Source organism: Mus musculus, chromosome 7 (genome assembly GCF_000001635.26).
Source record: "Mus musculus strain C57BL/6J chromosome 7, GRCm38.p6 C57BL/6J".
Classification (NCBI taxonomy): domain Eukaryota; kingdom Metazoa; phylum Chordata; class Mammalia; order Rodentia; family Muridae; genus Mus; species Mus musculus.
The window spans coordinates 144,435,059-144,455,691 of record NC_000073.6 but is presented as its reverse complement, the minus strand read 5'-3'; the positions used below and the strand labels follow the sequence as shown (position 1 = coordinate 144,455,691).

General features: G+C 51.1%; 1 protein-coding gene across 6 annotated transcripts in view; it reads left to right on the top strand.

Annotated features, from left to right (window-relative positions):
* The window catches only part of Cttn (cortactin), a 35,837-nt gene extending 15,869 nt beyond the window's left edge, over positions 1–19,968 (top strand). The window contains exons 8-18 of one of the 6 annotated variants that reach the window (NM_007803.5): positions 906–1,016; positions 3,034–3,144; positions 3,555–3,665; positions 4,604–4,714; positions 6,077–6,132; positions 9,820–9,889; positions 13,845–13,993; positions 15,594–15,683; positions 16,761–16,926; positions 17,672–17,743; positions 18,591–19,968. In NM_007803.5, coding sequence (NP_031829.2) covers positions 906–1,016; positions 3,034–3,144; positions 3,555–3,665; positions 4,604–4,714; positions 6,077–6,132; positions 9,820–9,889; positions 13,845–13,993; positions 15,594–15,683; positions 16,761–16,926; positions 17,672–17,743; positions 18,591–18,727 — 1,184 coding nt within the window. In that variant the 3' untranslated portion in view covers positions 18,728–19,968. Of the gene's footprint in view, positions 1–905; positions 1,017–3,033; positions 3,145–3,554; positions 3,666–4,603; positions 4,715–5,670; positions 6,133–9,819; positions 9,890–13,844; positions 13,994–15,593; positions 15,684–16,760; positions 16,927–17,671; positions 17,744–18,590 lie in introns of those variants that run through there. The other 5 variants (XR_001785469.2, XR_003946381.1, NM_001252572.1 and 2 more) reach the window with 5 other exon arrangements.
* Positions 19,969–20,633: the final 665 nt, after the last annotated feature.

Below are 20,633 nucleotides of genomic sequence, written 5' to 3'. Positions count from 1 at the left end.
TATTTAAACATTTTTATTCACTTTGTATGTGCAGAGACCAGGGGTAGAGAGAAGTTCACGGAGGTCTTTCCTCTCCTTCTGACACATGGATTCTGGGGATGAGCTCTTCAGGCTCGGTGGCAGGCTCTTTCACCCATGCTGCCGTCTCAGCAGCCCCCCTACTTTGGTTTCTTGAAGCAGGATTGCACACCGTAGACCCGGCTGAGCGTTCCCAGTGGGAACTGCTCTGGCCAGTTCATTCTCTCAATACAAAACAGTCTCCTGCAATGGTGGGGTGTGAGCTGAACTCTGTCTGCACAGTTTGTGGGTTGTGCCCCTCTCCCCTTTCTCCTTGGAGGTTCTTGGCCACCAGCCTGAAGGGAGAAGGGGAGCTGAGGTGGCAAAGAGCAGGGTTCAGCCATGAGTGTGTCTGGGATGACCTCTGTAGACTGCTTCAGCGAGACGAGGCTATTGTTTTAGGGATAGGGTATGTAAGAGCATCTTTAGGGCACAGTGGATGGTTGGTCATGGCATCAAGCGAGCAGGAAGGGCCGCTTGGTTATAGCACAGCACCTGATTGTCATGCAGTGGGAAGCCGGAGTGGGACTTCTGGGCTGAGTTATGCAGCCTTGCACAAAGCTCTGAACAAGGTCACTTTTCAGACATGGCCAGCCAGAGCCAGCCACCTGTGCTCAGGGACACTCTCAGGCAGAGACAGGCAGACAGGGGAGCCCCAGTGAGAAAGGGAGTCCCCCATTTTATGCTCAGAAAACCACCCAGTCATGGAGGACTGCTACCTTAATAACAAGGTTCCCCAACAGAGGTGTCCAAGGTCATCCTAAAGAATGCAACCCTTGTGTTCCAAATGAACACAGTATGTCTCTTGGGAGTCTTAACTCATGCTGACTGCTGTCTTGTCTCCTTAGACTACTCTAGTGGCTTCGGTGGCAAATACGGTGTGCAAGCTGACCGTGTAGACAAGAGTGCCGTGGGCTTTGACTACCAGGGCAAGACGGAGAAGCATGAGTCTCAGAAAGGTTCGGCGGGCCTTGGGCTCCTTGTGGATGAGTGCGCTCTTTTTTTGTCTGTCTGTCTGTTTTTTGTTCCTGTGTTTCTTCTAATCTTTTCATACCTCAACTTTTCTTAGACTTATTTATTTTTATTTGATGTGTATGGGTGTGTGTGGGTGCTTTGTGTACATGTATGTATGTGCTTTGTGTGGAAGCCAGAAGAGAAGCTACATTTATAGGTGGTTATGAGTGGCTATGTGGGTGGTAGGAGCCTAAAAAGGTCCCCTTAACCACTGAACTCTAGTGCATCAGTTTTCAACCTGTGGGTTGTGACCCCTTTGGGGTCGAATGACTTTTTCATGGGAGTCTCAGCAGGTATTCTGCATATCAGATATGTACATTACAATTCTAAACAGTAGCAAAACAGTAGTTATGAAGTAGCAACAAAAATAACTTTATAGTTGAGGTCACCACAACATGAGGAACTATATTAAGGTCACGGCCTTAGGAAGGCCAAGAGCCACTGCTCTTGTGCCTGTGTTTTGAGACAGGGTCTCATTTTGTAGTCCAGGAGTTCACCATATAAGGCTTCACACTTGACCCCATCTTCCTGCCCAGCCCAGGTGTGAGTGTGTGTTGGGGACATGCATGCCATGTGTGAATGCCAGAGGACAACTTCGTGGAGTCACATCTTCTACCTGTTGTGGGTTTTAGGGATTGATTGGATATCGGCAGGCTTGTGTAGTAAACACCTTTTTGTGTTTTGTTGTTTGAGACAGGATCTCTATTGTGTAGCAGGCTGTCCTGGAACTTGCTATGTAGACTTGGCTGGTCTGGAACTCACGGAGATCCTCCTGCCTCTGCCTTACAAGTGCTTTACCTTGAACTTAGACATGCTGAGCCATCTTGAAGTCTCCATGCCCCCTCCCTCCCAATCCCTTCTTTTCTTATTTTTAAAGACTGGGTTTCACTGGGTAGTCCTGATTGTCTTGGGGGCAGGGACTGGGAGTGTATATAGCTCAGTGGCAGAGCACAGGATCTGGATTTGAGCACCACATACTCAAAAGGCCCTGCTAGGCCATCCTGGCTTTTTCTCCTTCCCTGCTGTATAAAGAGCAGGCACATGTTTACAGATACCGCTGCACATTGGTCTTCCTGGTGCTGTTTGTTTTTTGTGCCCACATGAGTTATTTCTGTTTAGTGTTTACCAGTATTTGAAAATCAAGAGCTTGCATGAAAAAGAAGCCCTTGTATTCCCCACCCCCACCCCCCTTTTAGATTTACTTATTTATATGATGCTCTGTCTACACAACACCCGAATGCCAGAAGAGGTTATCAGATCCCATTGCAGATGGTTGTGAGCCACCATGTGGGTACTGGGGACTGAACTCTGGTCCTCTGCAAGAGCGTCAGTGCTCTTACTGCCGAGCCAGCTCTGGCCCTTTCTGTTAACTGCCAAGCTGTCTCTCTCTGGCCCTTTTCTGTTTTTCTTTTTGTTTGTTTCTATGTTTCATTTTGTTTTTGTTTATTTGTTTTTTTTCAGCCAAGGTCTCACTTTATAGCTTTGAACTCAGTGTGTATTGGCTTTGTTGGCTTCAGATCCTCAGCAATCCTCCTGCTTTGGCCTCCTGAGTGCTGGGAGATAGGCATGAGCCACCGCACTTGGGCTCTCTCTTCCCACCGTGTCAGTCCCAGGGATTGTGCTCAGGTCATCTAGCTTAGGGACAATTGCCTTTGCCTGCTGAGCTATCTTGACAGCTCACAACTCTTAAAGACCATATAACATGTCATTTTGACCTGTTGCTGGCTTACCTTTTTAATGTTTATTTTGTACATGCGTATGTCTGTGCACATGTGTGACAGTCAGAGGACTGCTTATAGGAGTTGGTTTTCTCCTTATACCGTGTACCATGTGGGTCCCAGGGATTGAACTCTGACCTTCAAATTTTGTGGCAGCCCCTCCCCCACCCCGCTCTCCCCTCCTCCCCCCAGCCTTCTAACCCACCCGTTGCTAGTTTTTCCTACAGTGCTGTTGTTGTTTCAGATTACTCCAAAGGTTTTGGTGGCAAATATGGGATTGACAAGGACAAGGTGGATAAAAGTGCTGTGGGCTTTGAGTATCAAGGCAAGACAGAGAAGCACGAATCCCAGAAAGGTACCTGCTGCTTCCTTCCTCTAGCCAGCCCCTCCCAGGATCACAGGCGTGGCCACAGGAGAAGAGAAAAACAGGCTGTCACCTACAGTGGTCAGCCTAAGGCGGCCGGTCCCAGCCCATGGGAACTCACACAGTGGCCTCAGCTTTGACCCCAAGCCCCAGTGTTGCTTGTAGCAGTGTCCTGTCACGCACGTCTGCCTGTGTGTGATGAGACCTCCATGCCTCGAGGGCCGCATGCATTGGCCCTGCCTGTTGAACCGCACTCCTAAGATGCGATTATCTTGAGGAGGGCCTCTCATGGGTGTCAGCCAGGGTCCAGTGAAGTGTGTCTTCTTGCATCTGAAACCCACCTCCTCTTTGTCCTGGGCTGTGCAGTAATGCTGGGGTATGGCTTTCTGTTGTGCATGCAGACTATGTAAAAGGCTTTGGAGGAAAGTTTGGTGTGCAGACAGACAGACAGGACAAGTGTGCCCTTGGCTGGGACCATCAGGAGAAGCTGCAGCTGCATGAATCCCAAAAAGGTACCTCCTCTAGCCCCACTCCCTGCTTTCTTCAGGGCCCTCTGGGACGCTCGTGTCGTCCCTCGGTGGGTCACGTGCTTCATGTCAGCCGCGTTTCTGTCTTGAGTTTTGTTCTCACGATGTGAAGTTGTCCATGTCTCCACTAGTTCCAGAAGTCCCCATAGGCAGCAGGGGGATAGGGTGATCCGTCCCATCTCACCCCATGCCAAGGCTGCAGCCCCTGGGAGCCTGGTTACTGCGGCACCCTTGGAGGGGTCCTTTGTCCTCCAGGTTCCTGGGTTCTCCTTTATAAGGTGGGCTCTGATATGTGGAAGGCACACTTTTTTTTTTTTCTTTTTTGGTTTTTCGAGACAGGGTTTCTCTGTGTAGCCCTGGCTGTCCTGGAACTCACTTTGTAGACCAGGCTGGCCTTGAACTCAGAAATCCGCCTGCCTCTGCCTCCCTAGTGCTGGGATTAAAGGCGTGCACCACCACGCCCGGCTTGAAGGCACACTTCTTTCTGCAGTTCTGGAGATAGAACTCCAGGAACTGGTCTGTGCTGGGCAGGGTCTGTATCTGAGTCTCCCTCAAATCCTTGCACACTTCTGTTCTAATTAGGAATTTTTCTTGTCACAGTGGGAACTCTGTCCCAGGGAAAGCTGGTTTGAGGAGGGTAAAACCCTGTAGCTGTATTCAGCCGTCCCTTCAGGCAAACCTTGAAGCCTGGAGTAGCTTTAACTAAACTTTACCATCCAGTTCTGATCCTGCTTCTGCGTCTCAGCTGAAGTCTACTGACCTTAAGTTTGTTTGTTCCTTTACGCTTTGGTCAATGTTAGATCAACAGGCCCAGATCAGAGGTCTGAACATGACGTACTGGACCAGTGCGCGTGTTCCCGTGATTCTAACCTAGCTGTCTCCTCTCTCGGTCATGCTCCTCACTGTCTCCCGTGGATCTCCAGACTATAAGACTGGTTTCGGAGGCAAATTTGGTGTTCAGTCCGAGAGGCAGGACTCCTCCGCTGTGGGGTTTGATTACAAGGAGAGATTGGCCAAGCACGAGTCCCAGCAAGGCACAGTTCCCCCCCACCCCCACCCCCCCACCAGCCCTTGCAGTGCAGCTGACTTGGAGCAGACTTCAGGGTTTACCGCAGTGCCTGTGACAGTTCCCTGTGCCGCCAGCTGCCAGCGATGGCCTCCACTCAAGTGTCATGCTAGAGCAACATCCCGGAGCTTGGTCCTTTTCCTCCCCCACCCCACCCCTGTTCTTTTTTTCCCTCCAGCCTTCTGGGTTGAGGTTAGGAGGCACTCTGCAGGCCAGGTTGGTATAGTATCTGCAGGGAACACCTCTGGCCTCATCGCTGCAGACCCCCAGCGCTGACTCTCTGACCCATAGGGAGTTGGGTTTGCTTCTCTCAGACCTGATGTTAACCACACACTGGGGTGGTGGAGAATGAAAGATGTGTTTCATGTGCTCCCTGTGTCTTTGTTTACAGAGGTGTGGATTTTTGTTGCTGTTTTTTGTTTTTTGTTTTTGTTTTTGTTTCTTTTTGGCCAGGTATACAAGGTTTTATGTGTGTGTTTGTTTTGGTTTTTGGCCACACGGACTTGTGTGTAGTATCTGTCTCCACCCAGAGCCTTACCCTAGTGCACACTGTGTGTGGCTGATACTGGCAGGTGGAGGCATGCCCTGGGGATCTCAGAAGCTATTGCAGTTTTTCTCTTTGAGAGGTCAGACCTGGTTCCCAGAGCCAACCTGGTTCCTAGAAGCTGAGCACCCAGGCAGAGGCCTGTGACTCCCTGGATCAGGGTGGACTGTGGGCTCCCAGATGCCATCAGGCCCAGAGTGAATGTACTTGGTGCTGGCCCAGCAGATTGTGTGGAGGTGGCCATTGGTTCCTGTGATGTCAAGGCTGCATGACTGTCACTTTCATGTGTTTGTGTGTGGCAGCAACAGACATACTTGTCTGGTGGCATTTCCACACAGAGTTTTTGTTTTGTTTTGTTTTTTGTTTTTTCTTTTAAAAAGCAAGAGAACAAACCACGATGGGGCCTCTAATTAGTGCCCAGTAGAGCAGGCGCCCAGGAAGCAGATGAGAATAAGGCCCTGGCTGGTGCGAAGACTGTGCTATAGAAGTGTGCACTGCAAAGGCCTGTCCTGTGTCCTCCCTCCTTGGCTTCCTTCCCGCTGGCCTGCCGCCCATCCCCTCCCTGTCCCCATTCCTGGAAGCATGCCCACACCTCTCCTACTCCCTGCCTGCACTGGGCACTGTGGTTAGACAGCTGGCTCTGCCAGGAGAGCCTGTCCTCGGGCAGCTTTCACGTCCCTCCGCTCTGGTCTGTGTCCCCGGGCTGTTTGTGGATCCATGCGCATGTGCCTGCCACTGCTCGCCCATCCTCAGCCTCACGTAAGTCTCACCTTTACCACCTTTTAGACTATGCCAAAGGATTCGGCGGGAAGTATGGGGTGCAGAAGGATCGGATGGACAAGGTAAGACTGGTGAGCCATGGTGGGGATGTCTTCCGAGGGCCGTTGGCTCACTACATGGAGGTCTGTCCAGTGACATTAGGTATATCATTCCATGGCTCTGGAGTGGCCACCTGGGAACCCTGCATACCTCATGTGGCACACTGTGGGTTCATTCTGTTTCACATGTGGGGCTGAGGCCAACCAAGCTGAGTACTTGGTCACAGCACAGCAGTTAGCAGGAGGGATCTTGGGTGAAATTGAGGCACTTGATACAAGGGTCTTGGGACCTATTTGACCTTTTTTTTTTTTCTGACGCTTTATTTATTACGTATACAGTGTTCTGCTTGCATGTGTGCCTGCACACCAGAAGAGGGCACCAGATCCCATTATAGATGGTTATGAACCACCATGTGGTGCTGGGAATTGAACTCAGGACCTCTGGAAGAGCAGCCAGCAAGTGCTTTTAACCTCTGAGCCATCTCTCCAGCCTGACTATTTGAACTTTTTTTTTGTTTGTTTGTTTGTTTTTTTTTTGTTTTGTTTTTTCGAGACAGGGTTTCTCTGTATAGCCCTGGCTGTCCTGGAACTCACTCTGTAGACCAGGCTGGCCTCAAACTCAGAAATCTGCCTGCTTCTGCCTCCCGAGTGCTGGGATTAAAGGTGTGCGCCACTACTGCCTGGCTTGAACTTTTAATTATTAGCAGAAAGCCAGGCAAAAACCAGTTCTCAGAATTGCTTAGTGGCCACATTTAGTCACTGTCTGTTACCACAGACGGGGGAACTGGACTACTTACTAGTCTTGTTGCAGTGGGCCAGCACCTGGGACATCCTGGGCCTTAGCCTGCCCTTTTTCACTTTTTCCTTCAGATAGGGTCCTGCTGTGCCACCCAGGCAGGCCTGGGACTTGAGGTGCTTCTGCCTCGGCCTTCGGGGTCTGGCATTGGTGGCCAGTGCCATCCTGTCCAGCTTTGTCTTTTAGTCATGAAAGCGTGTTCCTGTGGTAACAGATTGCTCCTTCTCTCCAGATCCCCTCATCAGCCTGTTGTTGCTTTTAATCAGTTCCAGAACCCTGTAAGGTCAGCTGTGAGCTGGTGAAAGTTGTTTTTCTAGTATGTCAGCCAGTGGTGGGGAAAGCTATTGCTAGACAGCTCTGTGGGTTCTCCAGTGGTCTGGCAGGGGCTGCTTTCCTCTGCCTGAGGTGAGCTGCATACTCTCAACTGCACAGATGCCAATGTTCCTTCCTGCCCTTGACTGTGGTCACACATGGCGTGCCTGGGTCATCCCCTGAGTTGTTCTTCCTTTAGACTCAGCTCACTGTGGTTGGCTTCATCCTGGGCATCTCCCAGGTCACCAGGGTATCTCACAGGAGACCCCTAGAGCAAAGCTGGTGGCTTGTGCTAACTGGCCCTGAGGAAGCAAGATGAACTGAGTTTAAGAATGATGATATGTAGTCAGGTGGTGTGCACACCTTGAATCCCAGTACTCAGGTTGCAGAGGCAGGCAGATCCCTGAGTTCAAGGCCAGTCTGATCTACAGAGAGTTTCAGGATAGCCAGGCCTTTACAGAGAAACCCTGTCTCCAAAACAAAAACAAACTCATTGTGTGTATGCATGTATATGTGTATGTGCCACCAAGTATACTTGGTAGTCAAAGGACAGCTTGTGTGAGTTGGTTTCTACCATGTGGGTCCCAGGGTTTGAACTCGGGACACTGGGCTTGGAGGCAAGTGCCTCTACCCAGTGAACCCTCTCACTGGTCCCTGGGCTGAGGTTTGAGGGCAGATGGTCAGTGACAAAGCAGAGGATGGGACAGGAGCCTGCTTTGGGAACAAGGTCATTGCAGATATGGAAGAGTGAGGGTGGCGATTCTATTTCCTGCTGTGGGGGAAGCCTATGGAACATTCAGCCTTTACTGAAGGAGCCTGAGTCCGGGCACAGCTGCACACACCTGTAACCCAGCACTCGACAGAGCAGAGGGCGGGCTTGGTGTGATTCCAGGCAGTGGTGGAGGCTTGCAGAGTTGGGGGACTTGGGTAGAGAAGATGAGAGTGATAAGGCCTTAGGCAGCCAGGATGCTGCAAGGCTGCCTCAGTGGCAGGGGAGGGCCATGCAGCATGCTGAGGGGCACCCCTCAGGGTTTTACCTCTGCCAGTTGGAATAGACTGAGCAAGGAGGCTGGGTAAGGTGGCAGGAGACCAGGTGTGTGGTGGCTGAGAGCCCTGTTGCAGAAGACATAAGGAACTAAGTGTGTTAGTCAGAGGCTGGCATTGAGGAAGTTGTGGTGTCTGTGGTTAACAGTGATGGTAAAGATGGCGACCACTGACCTTGTGCACTCGTAGTCAGGAAATGATGTGGTTAGCATTGTCTCGTCTCCCCACCTCCTGCCAGCCAGGCATGGCCATTCTCTCCCTGTCTATTGTCCTATGGAGATGCCCAGGGAACTGTGGGCAGGATCAAGGCCCAGCTATGCCACGAGGCTGTTCTGAGAGCAGTGTTCATCCCGATAGTGACTAGGATAAGGTGGTAACCTCGATACCAGCCTGTCCTCTCCTGGACAGGAAAAGTGTTCCTCTGTGGTGCCTTGGGCAGCTGCAAGTTGTCCACGGACAAGAGTGGCCACCCTTGGGCTCCAGAGCCAGGTTCTGTGGAGAAAGGGCCAGAGTGAGGGCTGACTTGGCAGGATGGATCAAGGGCTGAGGACGGGGGGAGACTCAGGAAAGTGGAATTGCGATCAAGAAGCTGGACTGGGGCTGAGCGAGCCTCAGAGGTGAGGCTGGCTTAGGGTTGGGAAGGCCCTAGGTGTTACCCCAGCACACTTTAGAAAAAAGGGGGTGTTGTGATCTGGAAGGCAGGAGTGAGAGAAGGGAGCAGAGGGTGTGGAGATGGATCAGGGCTCCTCCAGGCAATTGCAGATCAGACAGGAGCCTCCTAAACAGCTAGGTGAGGGTTGTTCTGAAAGAGCAGGCTAGGGTCAGGTTTAGGGGCGGGGTGTCTGGGAAGAAGAAAAGGGGTGGTGAGAGCAGCTAAGGTGGGCCCAGCTCTGAGGGCCCTCAGCTGAGAGTGGCTTATGGGAGATCAGGCAGGGTTCATCTCCCATGGTCTCAGCTTCCCTGTGGAAGGGAGATGGACAGGGGCTGGTGGGGCAGGTCACACTGAGAGTAGCCCATTGGAATCAACGTAGTTGAAGGACACTACTTTCACTGGGGAGAGGCCCCTGGACCACCTTCAGTCTCCCTTCGTGTGGTATGTGTTGGGACTAGTGAATGTCCTGAACCCTGAGGTTCTTTTTAGAAGCCACATGGCTAGGGCTGTTGTTGGTGTCAAGAGACCTGTCAGCCCATGCTTAGGTCGGCCACTGACTTCCTCTGTCCCTACCAGAGTAATTCTGGAGCCTGTAAGCATGGTTGAGGTGTGGGAAGCTGAGAGAGCCTACAGAAGAGCAAGGAGGGGCCTGGTAAGGTGACCCTGTGACCCACAGAGCCTCACAATGACTCATGGTCTAAGTTCAGGAGCATGCACCTGCAGGATCATCAGTATGTCTGTGGAAGGGGAGCCGAGACCCAGTGACTGTGGAGTGCAGGATGGGGCAAGAGCTCTCTGTTGTGGGGGTGTTTTGAAAGCTGGGGAAGGCCCATATTCTCTAGGTTACAGCTGCCCTGGCTGTGAAGGAGCGGGGATAGTACTCCCTGATTCCTCTCTGTCTCCATAGAATGCATCCACCTTTGAAGAAGTGGTCCAGGTGCCATCTGCCTATCAGAAGACTGTCCCCATTGAGGCCGGTGAGTCCTGGCAGTCTGAAAGCACTGTGGCTATGTGGGGTACAGTGTTGGTGCCCCGTGGTGCCCCAGGCATGACTGAGGGGAAGGCCTTACCTGTGGGGTATTGGTGAGAGGTGCTGGAGACCAGGTTCTGAGAGCAGCCTACGTGTATGCCCTGAGCCTACTTCTCTCACCCACAGCTTTGACCAGTGGCTCAGAAACATGTCCTTTCAGGTGTCTACTGGGTTTGTGAGGAGTGAGAATCATCTAGAGAGTGCATTTGTATATAGGATAGAAATTTCAAAGCACATCAGGAGGTGGTGACCATTGGCCACTGAAGACACAGGATCAGTTCTTGGGTCCATTATGAAAGCCATCAGCACCTTTTGCAAAGGCCTCTGGAGGCACCACTTGTTTTATTGATATCTTCTGTGTCTCACATTTACAAGGGTCCAGGTATGGTGGGATATGACATCATCTCAGCGTTTGGGAGACTGAGGCAGGAGGATTGCCACAAGTTCAAGATCAGCCTGGGTTACGTACTGAGGCTTGGACCAGCTTCAACTATAGAGTGAGACCCTGTCTCAGAAAGAGGAAAGAAAGAGTAAACAGGATGCTTTTAAAGCAGTGAGACTGAGGTGCTTGCACGGAAAATGCAATTTGCAATTAGTCTGTGTCAGGTTGCTGAGCAGGGTGGCATTGTGAGGACCACGGGCTTCTCCTACATGCTCAGGGCTTACTAGGGAACAGGAATGACTGTGCTAGGCAGGGCAGAGGATGCTCTCAGGGAAGCTATGTGAGCTCGAAGGCCCAGTGGGCTGTGGTTCCACCGGGCTGGGGATTCCCCTGGGCTGTGGTCTCTGAACACTTCCGGAGGCTTGCTCACCCAGCAGCCTGCTATCTATCTGTACCTTGTCTGGTTTCAAATACTAGATGTAGCTGCTCTTTGATACTTTATGGGTTCTTTTTTTCCACCCTTTATTATACCCCTATCCCACCCCACGCCATCCCCGCCCCCTAACACCTCCCCTCCCCTTTCACCTCAGTCACTAGATAGGAGACAAAGGATGAACGAGGGAGAGAGATCTAAGAACTTATTTCCTCTTGTTTCTTCTTTGAGCATGATCACTAGCAAACTGCACCCACCCCCCTGAATGGCCAATACTACCTGTTGGCAGTCTTTCAGTTTTATACCCTCTGAAAAATTCCCAGAATTCCACACATCACGCAATCACAGAGACTATCTGCAGCTGGCAAAACCATGCCTCTGCTAAAGCACGAGGCAAATCATAGTCAGCTACTACAGACAGCCCCATATCCCCATACCTGGGATTAAAACAAAAACATTTTTGTAATATTTTTGTGTTTTTTAAAGAAACCAAAGTTCCAGGACTCTCACTACAGCCAGATCTCTGGATTAGGCCTGCAACTCAACTGTAGAGCCCTTTCCTACATCTGTAAGCCCTTTAAATGACAACTGTCATAATCATTGTATTAGTTTGGGATGTCATTGCGGTGATGAAACACCATGACCAGTACAACTCGGGAAGGAAAGGGTTGATTTGGCTTACGCTTTCATATCACTGTTCATCACTGAAGGAAGTTGGGACAGGAACTCAGGCAGGGCAGGAACCTGCAGGCCAAAGCTGATTCAGAGGCCGTGGAGGAGTGCTGCATAGTGGCCTGCTCAGCACGGCTTGCTCAGCCTGCTTGCTTTCTTTTCTTTCTTCTTTTTAAAGTTTTATTTATTTTATGTATATGAGTACACTGTTGCTCTCTTCAGACACACCAGAAGAGGGCATTGGATCCCATTACAGATGGCTGTGAGCCACCATGTGGTTGCTGGGAATTGAATTCAGGACCTCTGGAAGAGCAGTCAGTGCTCTTAACCACTGAGCCATGTCTCTAGTCTCTGCTTTCTTATAGAACCCAGGACCACAAGCCCAGGTTTGGTTCAGCATGGGCTAGGCCTTCCTCCATCTATCACTAATTAAGAAAATGCCCCACAGGCTTACCTGAAGCGTGATTTTTTTTTTTTTTTATTGCTTTTGAGGCAGGGTTTTCTGTATATCCATGGTTGTCCAGGAACTTATTTTATAGACCAGAGATTTGCCTACCTCTGCCTCCCAAACACTGGGAATAAAGGTGTGCCCCAGCCCTGCCCAGCTGAAGCCTGAGCTTATGGAGGTATTGTTTAGTTGAGACCCTGGAGGGCTCTAGTAGGCTTAAGCATGACAAACATGGCTCTGTCAGGTCTTGCCTGTTCCCTGTCCCCCTTCCTCTCCCTTGCTAAACCATTAAAGTACATTCCTAAAGCTAGCCACCAAGGTCTGTTCTCTTTTTTTTGTTTTTGTTTTTTGTTTTTGTTTTTTGTTTTTTTGAGACAGGGTTTCTCTGTATAGCCTTGGCTGTCCTGGAACTCACTTTGTAGACCAGGCTGACCTTGAACTCAGAAATCCGCCTGCCTCTGCCTCCCGAGTGCTGGGATCAAAGGTGTGCGCCCCCATGCCCGGCAAGGTCTGTTCTCTTATTTGGCCACATTGTCCTCCTAAGGCTGACCACCAAGGTCCAGCTATCAAAATGCTATACTGATCAAACCATCCAATGAAAATAAACCAATCCATCCTGAAAGGGGTTTCTTTGTTCCCTTTATAAACTGCCATTGCCTACATACAGGTATATGGGCCTTGTCTATCTCCTGTCTATCCAGAGGTAGTCCTGTGTCCCTCAGGGCAAATGTTCCTTCCCCTTCTCCCTTGTTCCTTTTCCATTTCCCCTCACCCTCTGTCTCCTGTCTGTCTCTTATCCCCTGCCCTCTGTCCCCCTTTTGCAAATCAGTCTCCTTTGTGCTGAGAGCTCGGTCCTGGTGTGTCCTATGCCAACAGTATTGTCAGGGTCCCTCCTCTGCAGTGACTCTAACTTACATAAAACTCACATTGACATAAAAGTAGTCAGCATACATGCCATGGTAGCAGCCACAAATGTCTAAACATCCAGATTTTAAATTTTTTTACTTTTATTTTTTGCATTTGTCTTTGTAGACAGGGCTCCACTCTATAATCCAGGCCTCCCTGCTCAGGCATCCCTGAGCTCGCTGATTAGCTCAGGAAGGCCTTGGGCTTAAAGTCATTCTCCTGCCCCCCATCTTGATTCAAGCACTGAGATCCCAGGTGTGTGTTGTGACAGCTGGCTAACCCAGGTGTCATGCATGAAACCTTGACTTTCATACTGACCAACGACAGTCCTTTCTTCCCTTATTCATTGTTTATTTGTTTCTGTTTTTCTGTTTTGTTTTGAGACAGGGTCTCATGTAGCCCAGTCTGCCTGGAGCTCCTGGTCCTTGTGCTTGAGTCTCTTCAGTGCTAGGATGACAGGTTTTCACTACTGCACTTGGCTCAGCAATGGTTTTTTTCCTTACCACATAGGCCCACCTTGGAGGGAATACTGCCAGACATTCAAACCTACTCCCTGTCGTGTCTGGGAAAATGGTGTTCTGAGAACAGGGCTGTTCACTTGTGGGCTCCTGGGACAGGCGCATGCTGCTCGTGCCTTTGTGCCTGACATCCTCCCTGCTCTTGTCTTCTTATTCATTTATTTATTTATTTTTGTGGTGCCTGAGATGGCACCTGGTCCCTTGTATGTCAGGCAAGGGCTGTATCACTGAGCCACATTGCAGCTCCTTCCTGGGGAACTTCTGAGCCACATCATGGTTAGAGGGCTTAGCTATTACTTCATTCAGCCTGAGTGTGTGCTGCTCAGCCATGATAGTGTCTAGCTTAACTGTGGTGCAGACCCAGGGCTTCTAAGGCCCATCAGTCTCCCTTGGGCTTTGTATGTGGCCGGCCTGGGTGAGCTGACTGTGCGCCGTGGGTATCCTTACTCCCCACAAGAGGATGACTTTGCTGCAAGGTCACCCTGGTGTGGCTTTTGTCCTGGTAGGGTGTTCTGAGACAGATGTGTCCTCTCTTTCCTCTAGTAACCAGCAAAACCAGTAATATCCGTGCTAACTTTGAAAACCTGGCAAAGGAGAGAGAGCAGGAGGACAGGCGGAAGGCAGAAGCCGAGAGAGCTCAGCGGATGGCCAAAGAAAGACAGGAGCAGGAGGAGGCGCGCAGGAAGCTGGAAGTGAGTAACGCTGCCGTGTCTGTCCCCAAGCCACTGTGGGAGGAAGCTCCTTTCTGTCACTAGTCACCGCTGTGAGTAGAGAGAGCAGCTGTGGGGGCAGGACTCCGTCCTGGGGCTTGTATGATATGCTCTCTTGCTCCCGACTAGATTCAGGAGGGGCTGGTATGGTAGGAAGGCTTGCTTACATGGTCACCCACTGTCTGGACACCTTCAACACTCATCCTTTCCCCATGGCCACATGTGTATGTTGGCCATGGCTCTGCGTGGCCATGGCTCTGCAGATTGGTCGGGAAGCAGAACCCTCAGTAACTCAGAGTTGCTTATAAACATGAGGCTCCATCTAAGCTGATGAGCACCTCCTCCCAGGGAGATGTTGGGGTTGAGACCCCACAGAGGAAGATGTGGGGTCAGTTTTGAACTGATGAGACTAGACCTGACCCCCTTGTGCTTCAGGTTCTGTGTAACATTAAACCTACATTTGACAGTGAAGGCTCTTCTTGGCACCCAGCTGGGTATAGGGAGGGCTGGGACAAGCCTCACAGCCTATTGTCACAAATGGGCTAACTCAACAGCCAGGCCTCCTCATTGTGTTTGAGGCTTAAACCATCCAGATCTGCTGTACCCTCAGATGCACAGGAGCACCAGTGCCTGGGGTGGTTCATCTTTGGTGATTGCCACGGCTGTTTTTGTGGCATAGGACAGACAGCTTGTTTGCAAAGACTGTGTTAGAGTCTTTATGGTGTTTCTCTCAAGAGCACACAGTGTGACTGCTGCTCCCCCTACACAGAAGAGTGAGGGTGTGAAGTGAATAGGTGAGGTTCAGTCCTATCTCTGGGGCCTGACTGTAGTCGTGAACATTTCCTGTGTCCCATGCTGCTGCCTGAGCTTGCTCCCCTAGTGATTAGAATACCCCATACTTGATGCCACAGCTCTGAAGACCAGGGGGCCTGAGAGGTGTTGCCCCACTGTGGTCCTGGAGGCTTTGGGCAGATCCCATTGCTGCCTTCAGCTTCTCTAGCTGCCTTGGCTCTTTGGCTTGTGGCCACCTCCCTCACACCCTCCGCTTTCCTCATTGTTCCCTTAGTTCTAGTTCATTTCCCTCTTGTGGGGTGACATGGGCCCACTCACTGCCTCTGTTCCTGTCTTCTGTTTAGTGTTCTGTTGCAGTCCTGGGAGCCAGGATTTTGCCCGGGGATGCTCCATGGGTTGGGGGTGGGGGAGTCAGACCACCTGTCAGCCCTCAGGGGCCATGTCTCCCCCACATGTAGAAAATATCTATCACTCCAAGGTCCCTGAAACTCTGCACCCATGGCAGCTTTGGCTCAGAGCCCCAAGTTGGGAGATGGGCTGAGGGCCAGGTGGAATGGCTGCTTGATGTCACCTCTGCCCAGTGTCTCTGTCCACTGCTCATCTAAGTGCATCTTCCCACCCTGTGACACAGGAGTACCACAGGCTGGAGTCCTTGAGACCCAGTAGTCAATGCTTTTTATTCTTCCAGCAGGCGCCAAGCCTCTCTCTCACTTGGGTAGTACCTCCTTACAAAGTGGTAGGCTTGACTTTCAAGTTGTCTGACTAATCATGGTTTGCTGTCCTGTCTTAGGAGCAAGCCAGAGCCAAGAAGCAGACGCCCCCTGCATCCCCTAGTCCTCAACCAATTGAAGACAGACCACCCTCCAGCCCCATCTATGAGGTGAGTAGTCACATGGCCAGTTGACTGCCCTAGACTCTTTCAGACTCCTGACACCCTCCTCTTCTGTGTTCCTGGAGCATGGTGCTCCCTCCACACCCCCAGGTTGGCTGTTCTCACCTTTGGGCAGCCCAAAGCACTATGGCCTTCCTCTCCCTGTGGCTTCTGGGAGTTCAGTCGGTGCTGCATGCTCAGTATTTTGGTTTTCCTGACCGTGCTCCCTCTGGAATGAACTCTCCCTAAGGAGAGTGGCAGAGGTGGCCCTAAGACAGTGTTCTTTCCTAGTCCCTTGAGCATCTTGTCCTCTGGTCCTAGTGGCCTCCTCACATGAAGCTCTGTGGAGTCCTTGCTTCCTTCCTGCCTCAAGTCTCCCATACTCTGCCTGGACTCAGGGCTCCCTCACTGAAGTAAAGCCCCTGTGCCCACAGCCAAATCCCACGGATCCCAGCCAGTCCTCATGTTCTGCCCTTCCATTAGCTAGATAACATTGCTCGTGTCTTCTAGTGTGGACAGGGACCACGACCTGTTCACCACTAGGATTCCTTGTCTTTGAACACCTTTGTTACTTTCTCTGCATGGCAGTCAGCCTTCCCCTGTGAGACTTCTCAGTGGATGTGGCCTTGTAGCAAGTGGCCCAACCAACAGAGGCATGTCTACATAGTCACACCTCCTTCTGGGCCAAGTGTTGGAACACTGGCTCTTTGTTGAGGCTGGGGACAGGGACAGGTCCTGTGTCTGGCAGATCAGCTGGGACCAGGAGCCAAGGGAAGTACCTAAAGTACCTAAGTGGGAAGATGGGGCAGGGTCCAGTGCTGAGCCACCACAACAGGAACTGACAGCATTACAGCAGGCTCTGCCTGCCACCATCTTGCAACATGGGACTGCTCCTGGCCCTGAGTGATCTCCTTGGGCTGTGGCAGCTTGCTCTGCCTGGCTGCCCTCCACAGGAAGCTTCTGCCCCCACTCCCTGTGCATGAAGCTTCCATTTTTGCCTTGTTTTGTCTGACCATGAAGGTCACTTGTGAATGGGGCTCTTCTGTCTGTGGTGATAGTGTAAGAGATGCCTGTGTCCCTCCCTAGGATGCAGCTCCGTTCAAGGCCGAGCCGAGCTACCGAGGTAGCGAACCTGAGCCTGAGTACAGCATCGAGGCCGCAGGCATTCCTGAGGCTGGCAGCCAGCAAGGCCTGACCTATACATCAGAGCCCGTGTACGAGACTACAGAGGCTCCTGGCCACTATCAAGCAGGTACTGGACCCCACTCTAGCCATACCCAGGGAAGGGAGGGTTCCTGAGAAGCGCCCCGCCCCCAGTCTGCTCCTCAGAGAGCACAGGTTGGCCTGCTATCTGATCGCCCTGGAATGTGCATTCTGTGTCACCCCCTGGATCGGAGAAAGTCAGGTTTTCTACTGATGTGATGAAACACAATGACCAAAGCAGTTGGGGAAAAAAGGGTTTATTCAGCTTACAAGTCCACATCACTGTCCATTACTGAAGGGAGTCAGGAACTCCAACAGGGCAGGAATCTGGAGGCAGGAACTGATGCAGAGGCTATGGAGGGGAGGAGTGCTGCTTACTGGCTTGCTCAGCCTGCTTGCTTATGGAACTCAGCATCACTAGCCCAGGAATGGTACCACCCACATGGGTTGAGCCCTCCCCATCAATCACTAAATAAGAAAATGTCTTATAAGTGATACCCCTCTCCCCCTTTTGTGGAGATAGGATTTCTCTATATAGCTCTGACTGTCCTAGAACTCACTCTGTAGGTGTGGCTGGCCTTGAACTCAGAGATCCGCCTACCTCTGACTCCCAATAAAGGCATGCACCACCAGCACCCAGCTAAGTCTTTTTGTTTCTAGGAGGTATCTGGTCCCTCCATCCCAATACCTGCCACATAGGAACCCAGCTGATGTGAAGAGCAAGTTTCCCATCAGTCCTTGGGCAGTGTGTTTGCGGGGCCTGGCCATCACTCAGCAGTTCTGCTTTTTTACAGAGGATGACACCTACGATGGGTATGAGAGTGACCTGGGCATCACAGCCATCGCCCTGTATGACTACCAGGCTGGTAAGGCACTGACAGTGGCCTGCGGGCACACATGTTCCTACCTACCCAGGGTGAAGTTCCCAGCCACACCCCTCCTGAGACCAGTTCTGGGAAGGAATTCAGGACTGTTGTGTGCTTAGTTTTGAACCAGGGCCTGTTACCCAGTCTGACCTTGAACTCCCAGGATTACACAATCGTGTCTCAGTTTTTCCAGTGCTTGACACCTTAGGTGGATTTTATTTTGTCTGGGTACAGTTTCTACAGTGTATCTTGAAGTTACAGGTGTTACCTGGGATGATGTCAGAGATGCCCCTGTCTATGCCTCCCTCTCATCTGAATCCTTGGGGATCTAAAGGTGCAGAGCTCCCTTAGTCACAGACCCACTGTGCAGGCAGGGAACATGGTTCTACAGGAACATACCCCACTCTCCAGTGAAGATGCCACACACAGGAGGACTTAGAACCAGTGTGGCCCCTCTCTGTCACGTCAGCACTTCCATTCCTCCCTTATTACTTGAGCACTGTCTTATAGGATGCATGGCTGGGACTCCCTCGAGTTCTCAGGCCCCAGGCTCAGATAGAGAGGTCCGCAAGTCCCTTCTTTTCCTAAACAGAGACCTGGCATGTATTTCCTGTACACACAGGGGTGCTGTGACTTTTAGGCCATCATCTCACGATGCTCTAGAGTCTAGATTTTCATGTATAACCTTAGCAGCTCTCCAGCAGCCCTCTCCATTGCCCTTCTTGTCATGTATCTAACAGTGAAGGCCCTCTCCCCTGCCGGGTGGGTGTCTTAGTCTCAGTCTTGATGTCTTCCCCCTGGTCAGGTGATAATCCCATCTGAGTCTCTTTCTGCTCTCCTTCCCTAGCTGGCGATGATGAGATCTCCTTTGACCCTGATGACATCATCACCAACATAGAAATGATTGACGATGGCTGGTGGCGTGGGGTGTGCAAGGGCAGATACGGGCTCTTCCCAGCCAACTATGTGGAGCTGCGGCAGTAGGGCTGCCACCCAGAGCCTACCGGCACCAGCACAGGGTTCACACTACAGAGCATCTGCGTGTGTTTGAGTTGGTTTCTGCTTCCGTTTCTGTTTTTGTTCTTTTTCTGAAGGTGGGGAGGGGAATATTCATATTGACTTTATATTTAATACATCTGCTGATGCTTCGGGGCATGTCCTGCCACAGGATTTGCTAATGTCTGATGATCATGTTCACAGAGAACATGGGTGATTACTTGCAGCCATCCCAGGTGTTTTAGTTTTGCCAAGCTGACTGTGGTATGTAGCCACTTCAGGGGTTGCGCTTCTCACTAGGTTGGCGGTACATGTGGCCTTGTGCCCACCCCCATCCCCATTGTAGTCAGGTTCCCAGGATGGAGACAGTGCTCCTGGGGTGGCCACTCAGTGAGGAGGCTCTCTGGGGTCCAGTGTTTGGAAGAGGAGGAAAGGGGACCAAAGGGAAGTGAGGTCCTAGAGCGTTGACACTGAGGGAAGTCCTATCTGTCAGTCCTGACCACTTAAGCCAGGACCCCATGCTTCCTTTACTCTGTCTCCTCATCTCTGTACCTCCCCTGACACCCCAGTCCTGGTTGGCCCTTTCTCCTGCCTTGCCCTGAAGTCTTACCTTCTCCCATTGCATTCAAGGCCTATAGCACAAAGTGCATCTCAGAGATGTGCTAGTGGCTTATCCTGGGCTTGGCCTGCAACATGGGAGGCTTGGGACGGGGGTCTTGGACCTGCTCATGACCCCTGAGCAGCCTGCAATGAGGTGTGTGTGCCCAGCCACTTGGCTGGGCAGGGAGATAGATAGCTTCTTCCTGCAAGCTTCCAGAAGCACGCTGTGTTCTTTTTGCCAAATATGTTCAGTTATAGTCAGCTGATAGATTGATGTGGCTGAAAACAGGACCGAGTGAACTGATGCTCCCACCTGGGTGCCTCCATGGCTTCCTTGAGCAACTGTCCCTAAGATGCTTTCAAGTGTATGAGACATGAGGAGGCTGGGCCACTCTGGTTATGCACAGTCAGGCAAACTGTCCTTGTAGACGAGTCCCCGACTCTGGGATACATGAGGATCAATGCCCGTTTTCTCCCCGTGTGCTTTCCTGCAGAATCCTTGCCTTTCCGTTGTTAGGTTGGGTTTTCTATATGAATTATCATCTGGAATTCTGTAGCACACCTCATAGGTATGGAATTTTTTTAAATTAAATATTCAGAATAAACTTTTTTGATCCATTTACTGTGTGATCTTCTGCAGTGCTTGGTCTCCATGTTTTGCTTTGAAGGTGGCATTGGGCCAAGTTCCCAGGGGCCCTAGCTTAGGTGCCCTTTGTCAACTGGTGCCGGGAATGAAGGGCAGGATTGGGATAGCTGGACAGATGTCTCAATAGCTAAGACCCTGCATTGTTCTTGAAGAGTAACGGAGTTCAGTTCCCATCACCCATGTTGGGCCACACATAACTACCTGTAACCTCAGCTTCGGGGGACCCCATGCCTCTGGTCTCTGATCTGGTTCTTGTAGGCACCAGCACACACAAGGGCATACCCACATACAAACCCATATGCATACACATGAGTTTTAAAAAGCCAGATGCTGGAGGGCATCATCCTGAGTGAGGTAACACATTCACAAAAGAACTCACACAATATGTACTCACTGATAAGTGGATATTAGCCCCAAACCTAGGATGCCCAAGATATAAGATACAATTTGCTAAACACATGAAACTCAAGAAGAATGAAGACTGAAGTGTGGACACTATGCCCCTCCTTAGAATTGGGAACAAAACACCCATGGAAGGAGTTACAGAGACAAAGTTTGGAGCTGAGATGAAAGGATGGACCATGTAGAGACTGCCATATCCAGGGATCCACCCCATAATCAGCATCCAAACGCTGACACCATTGCATA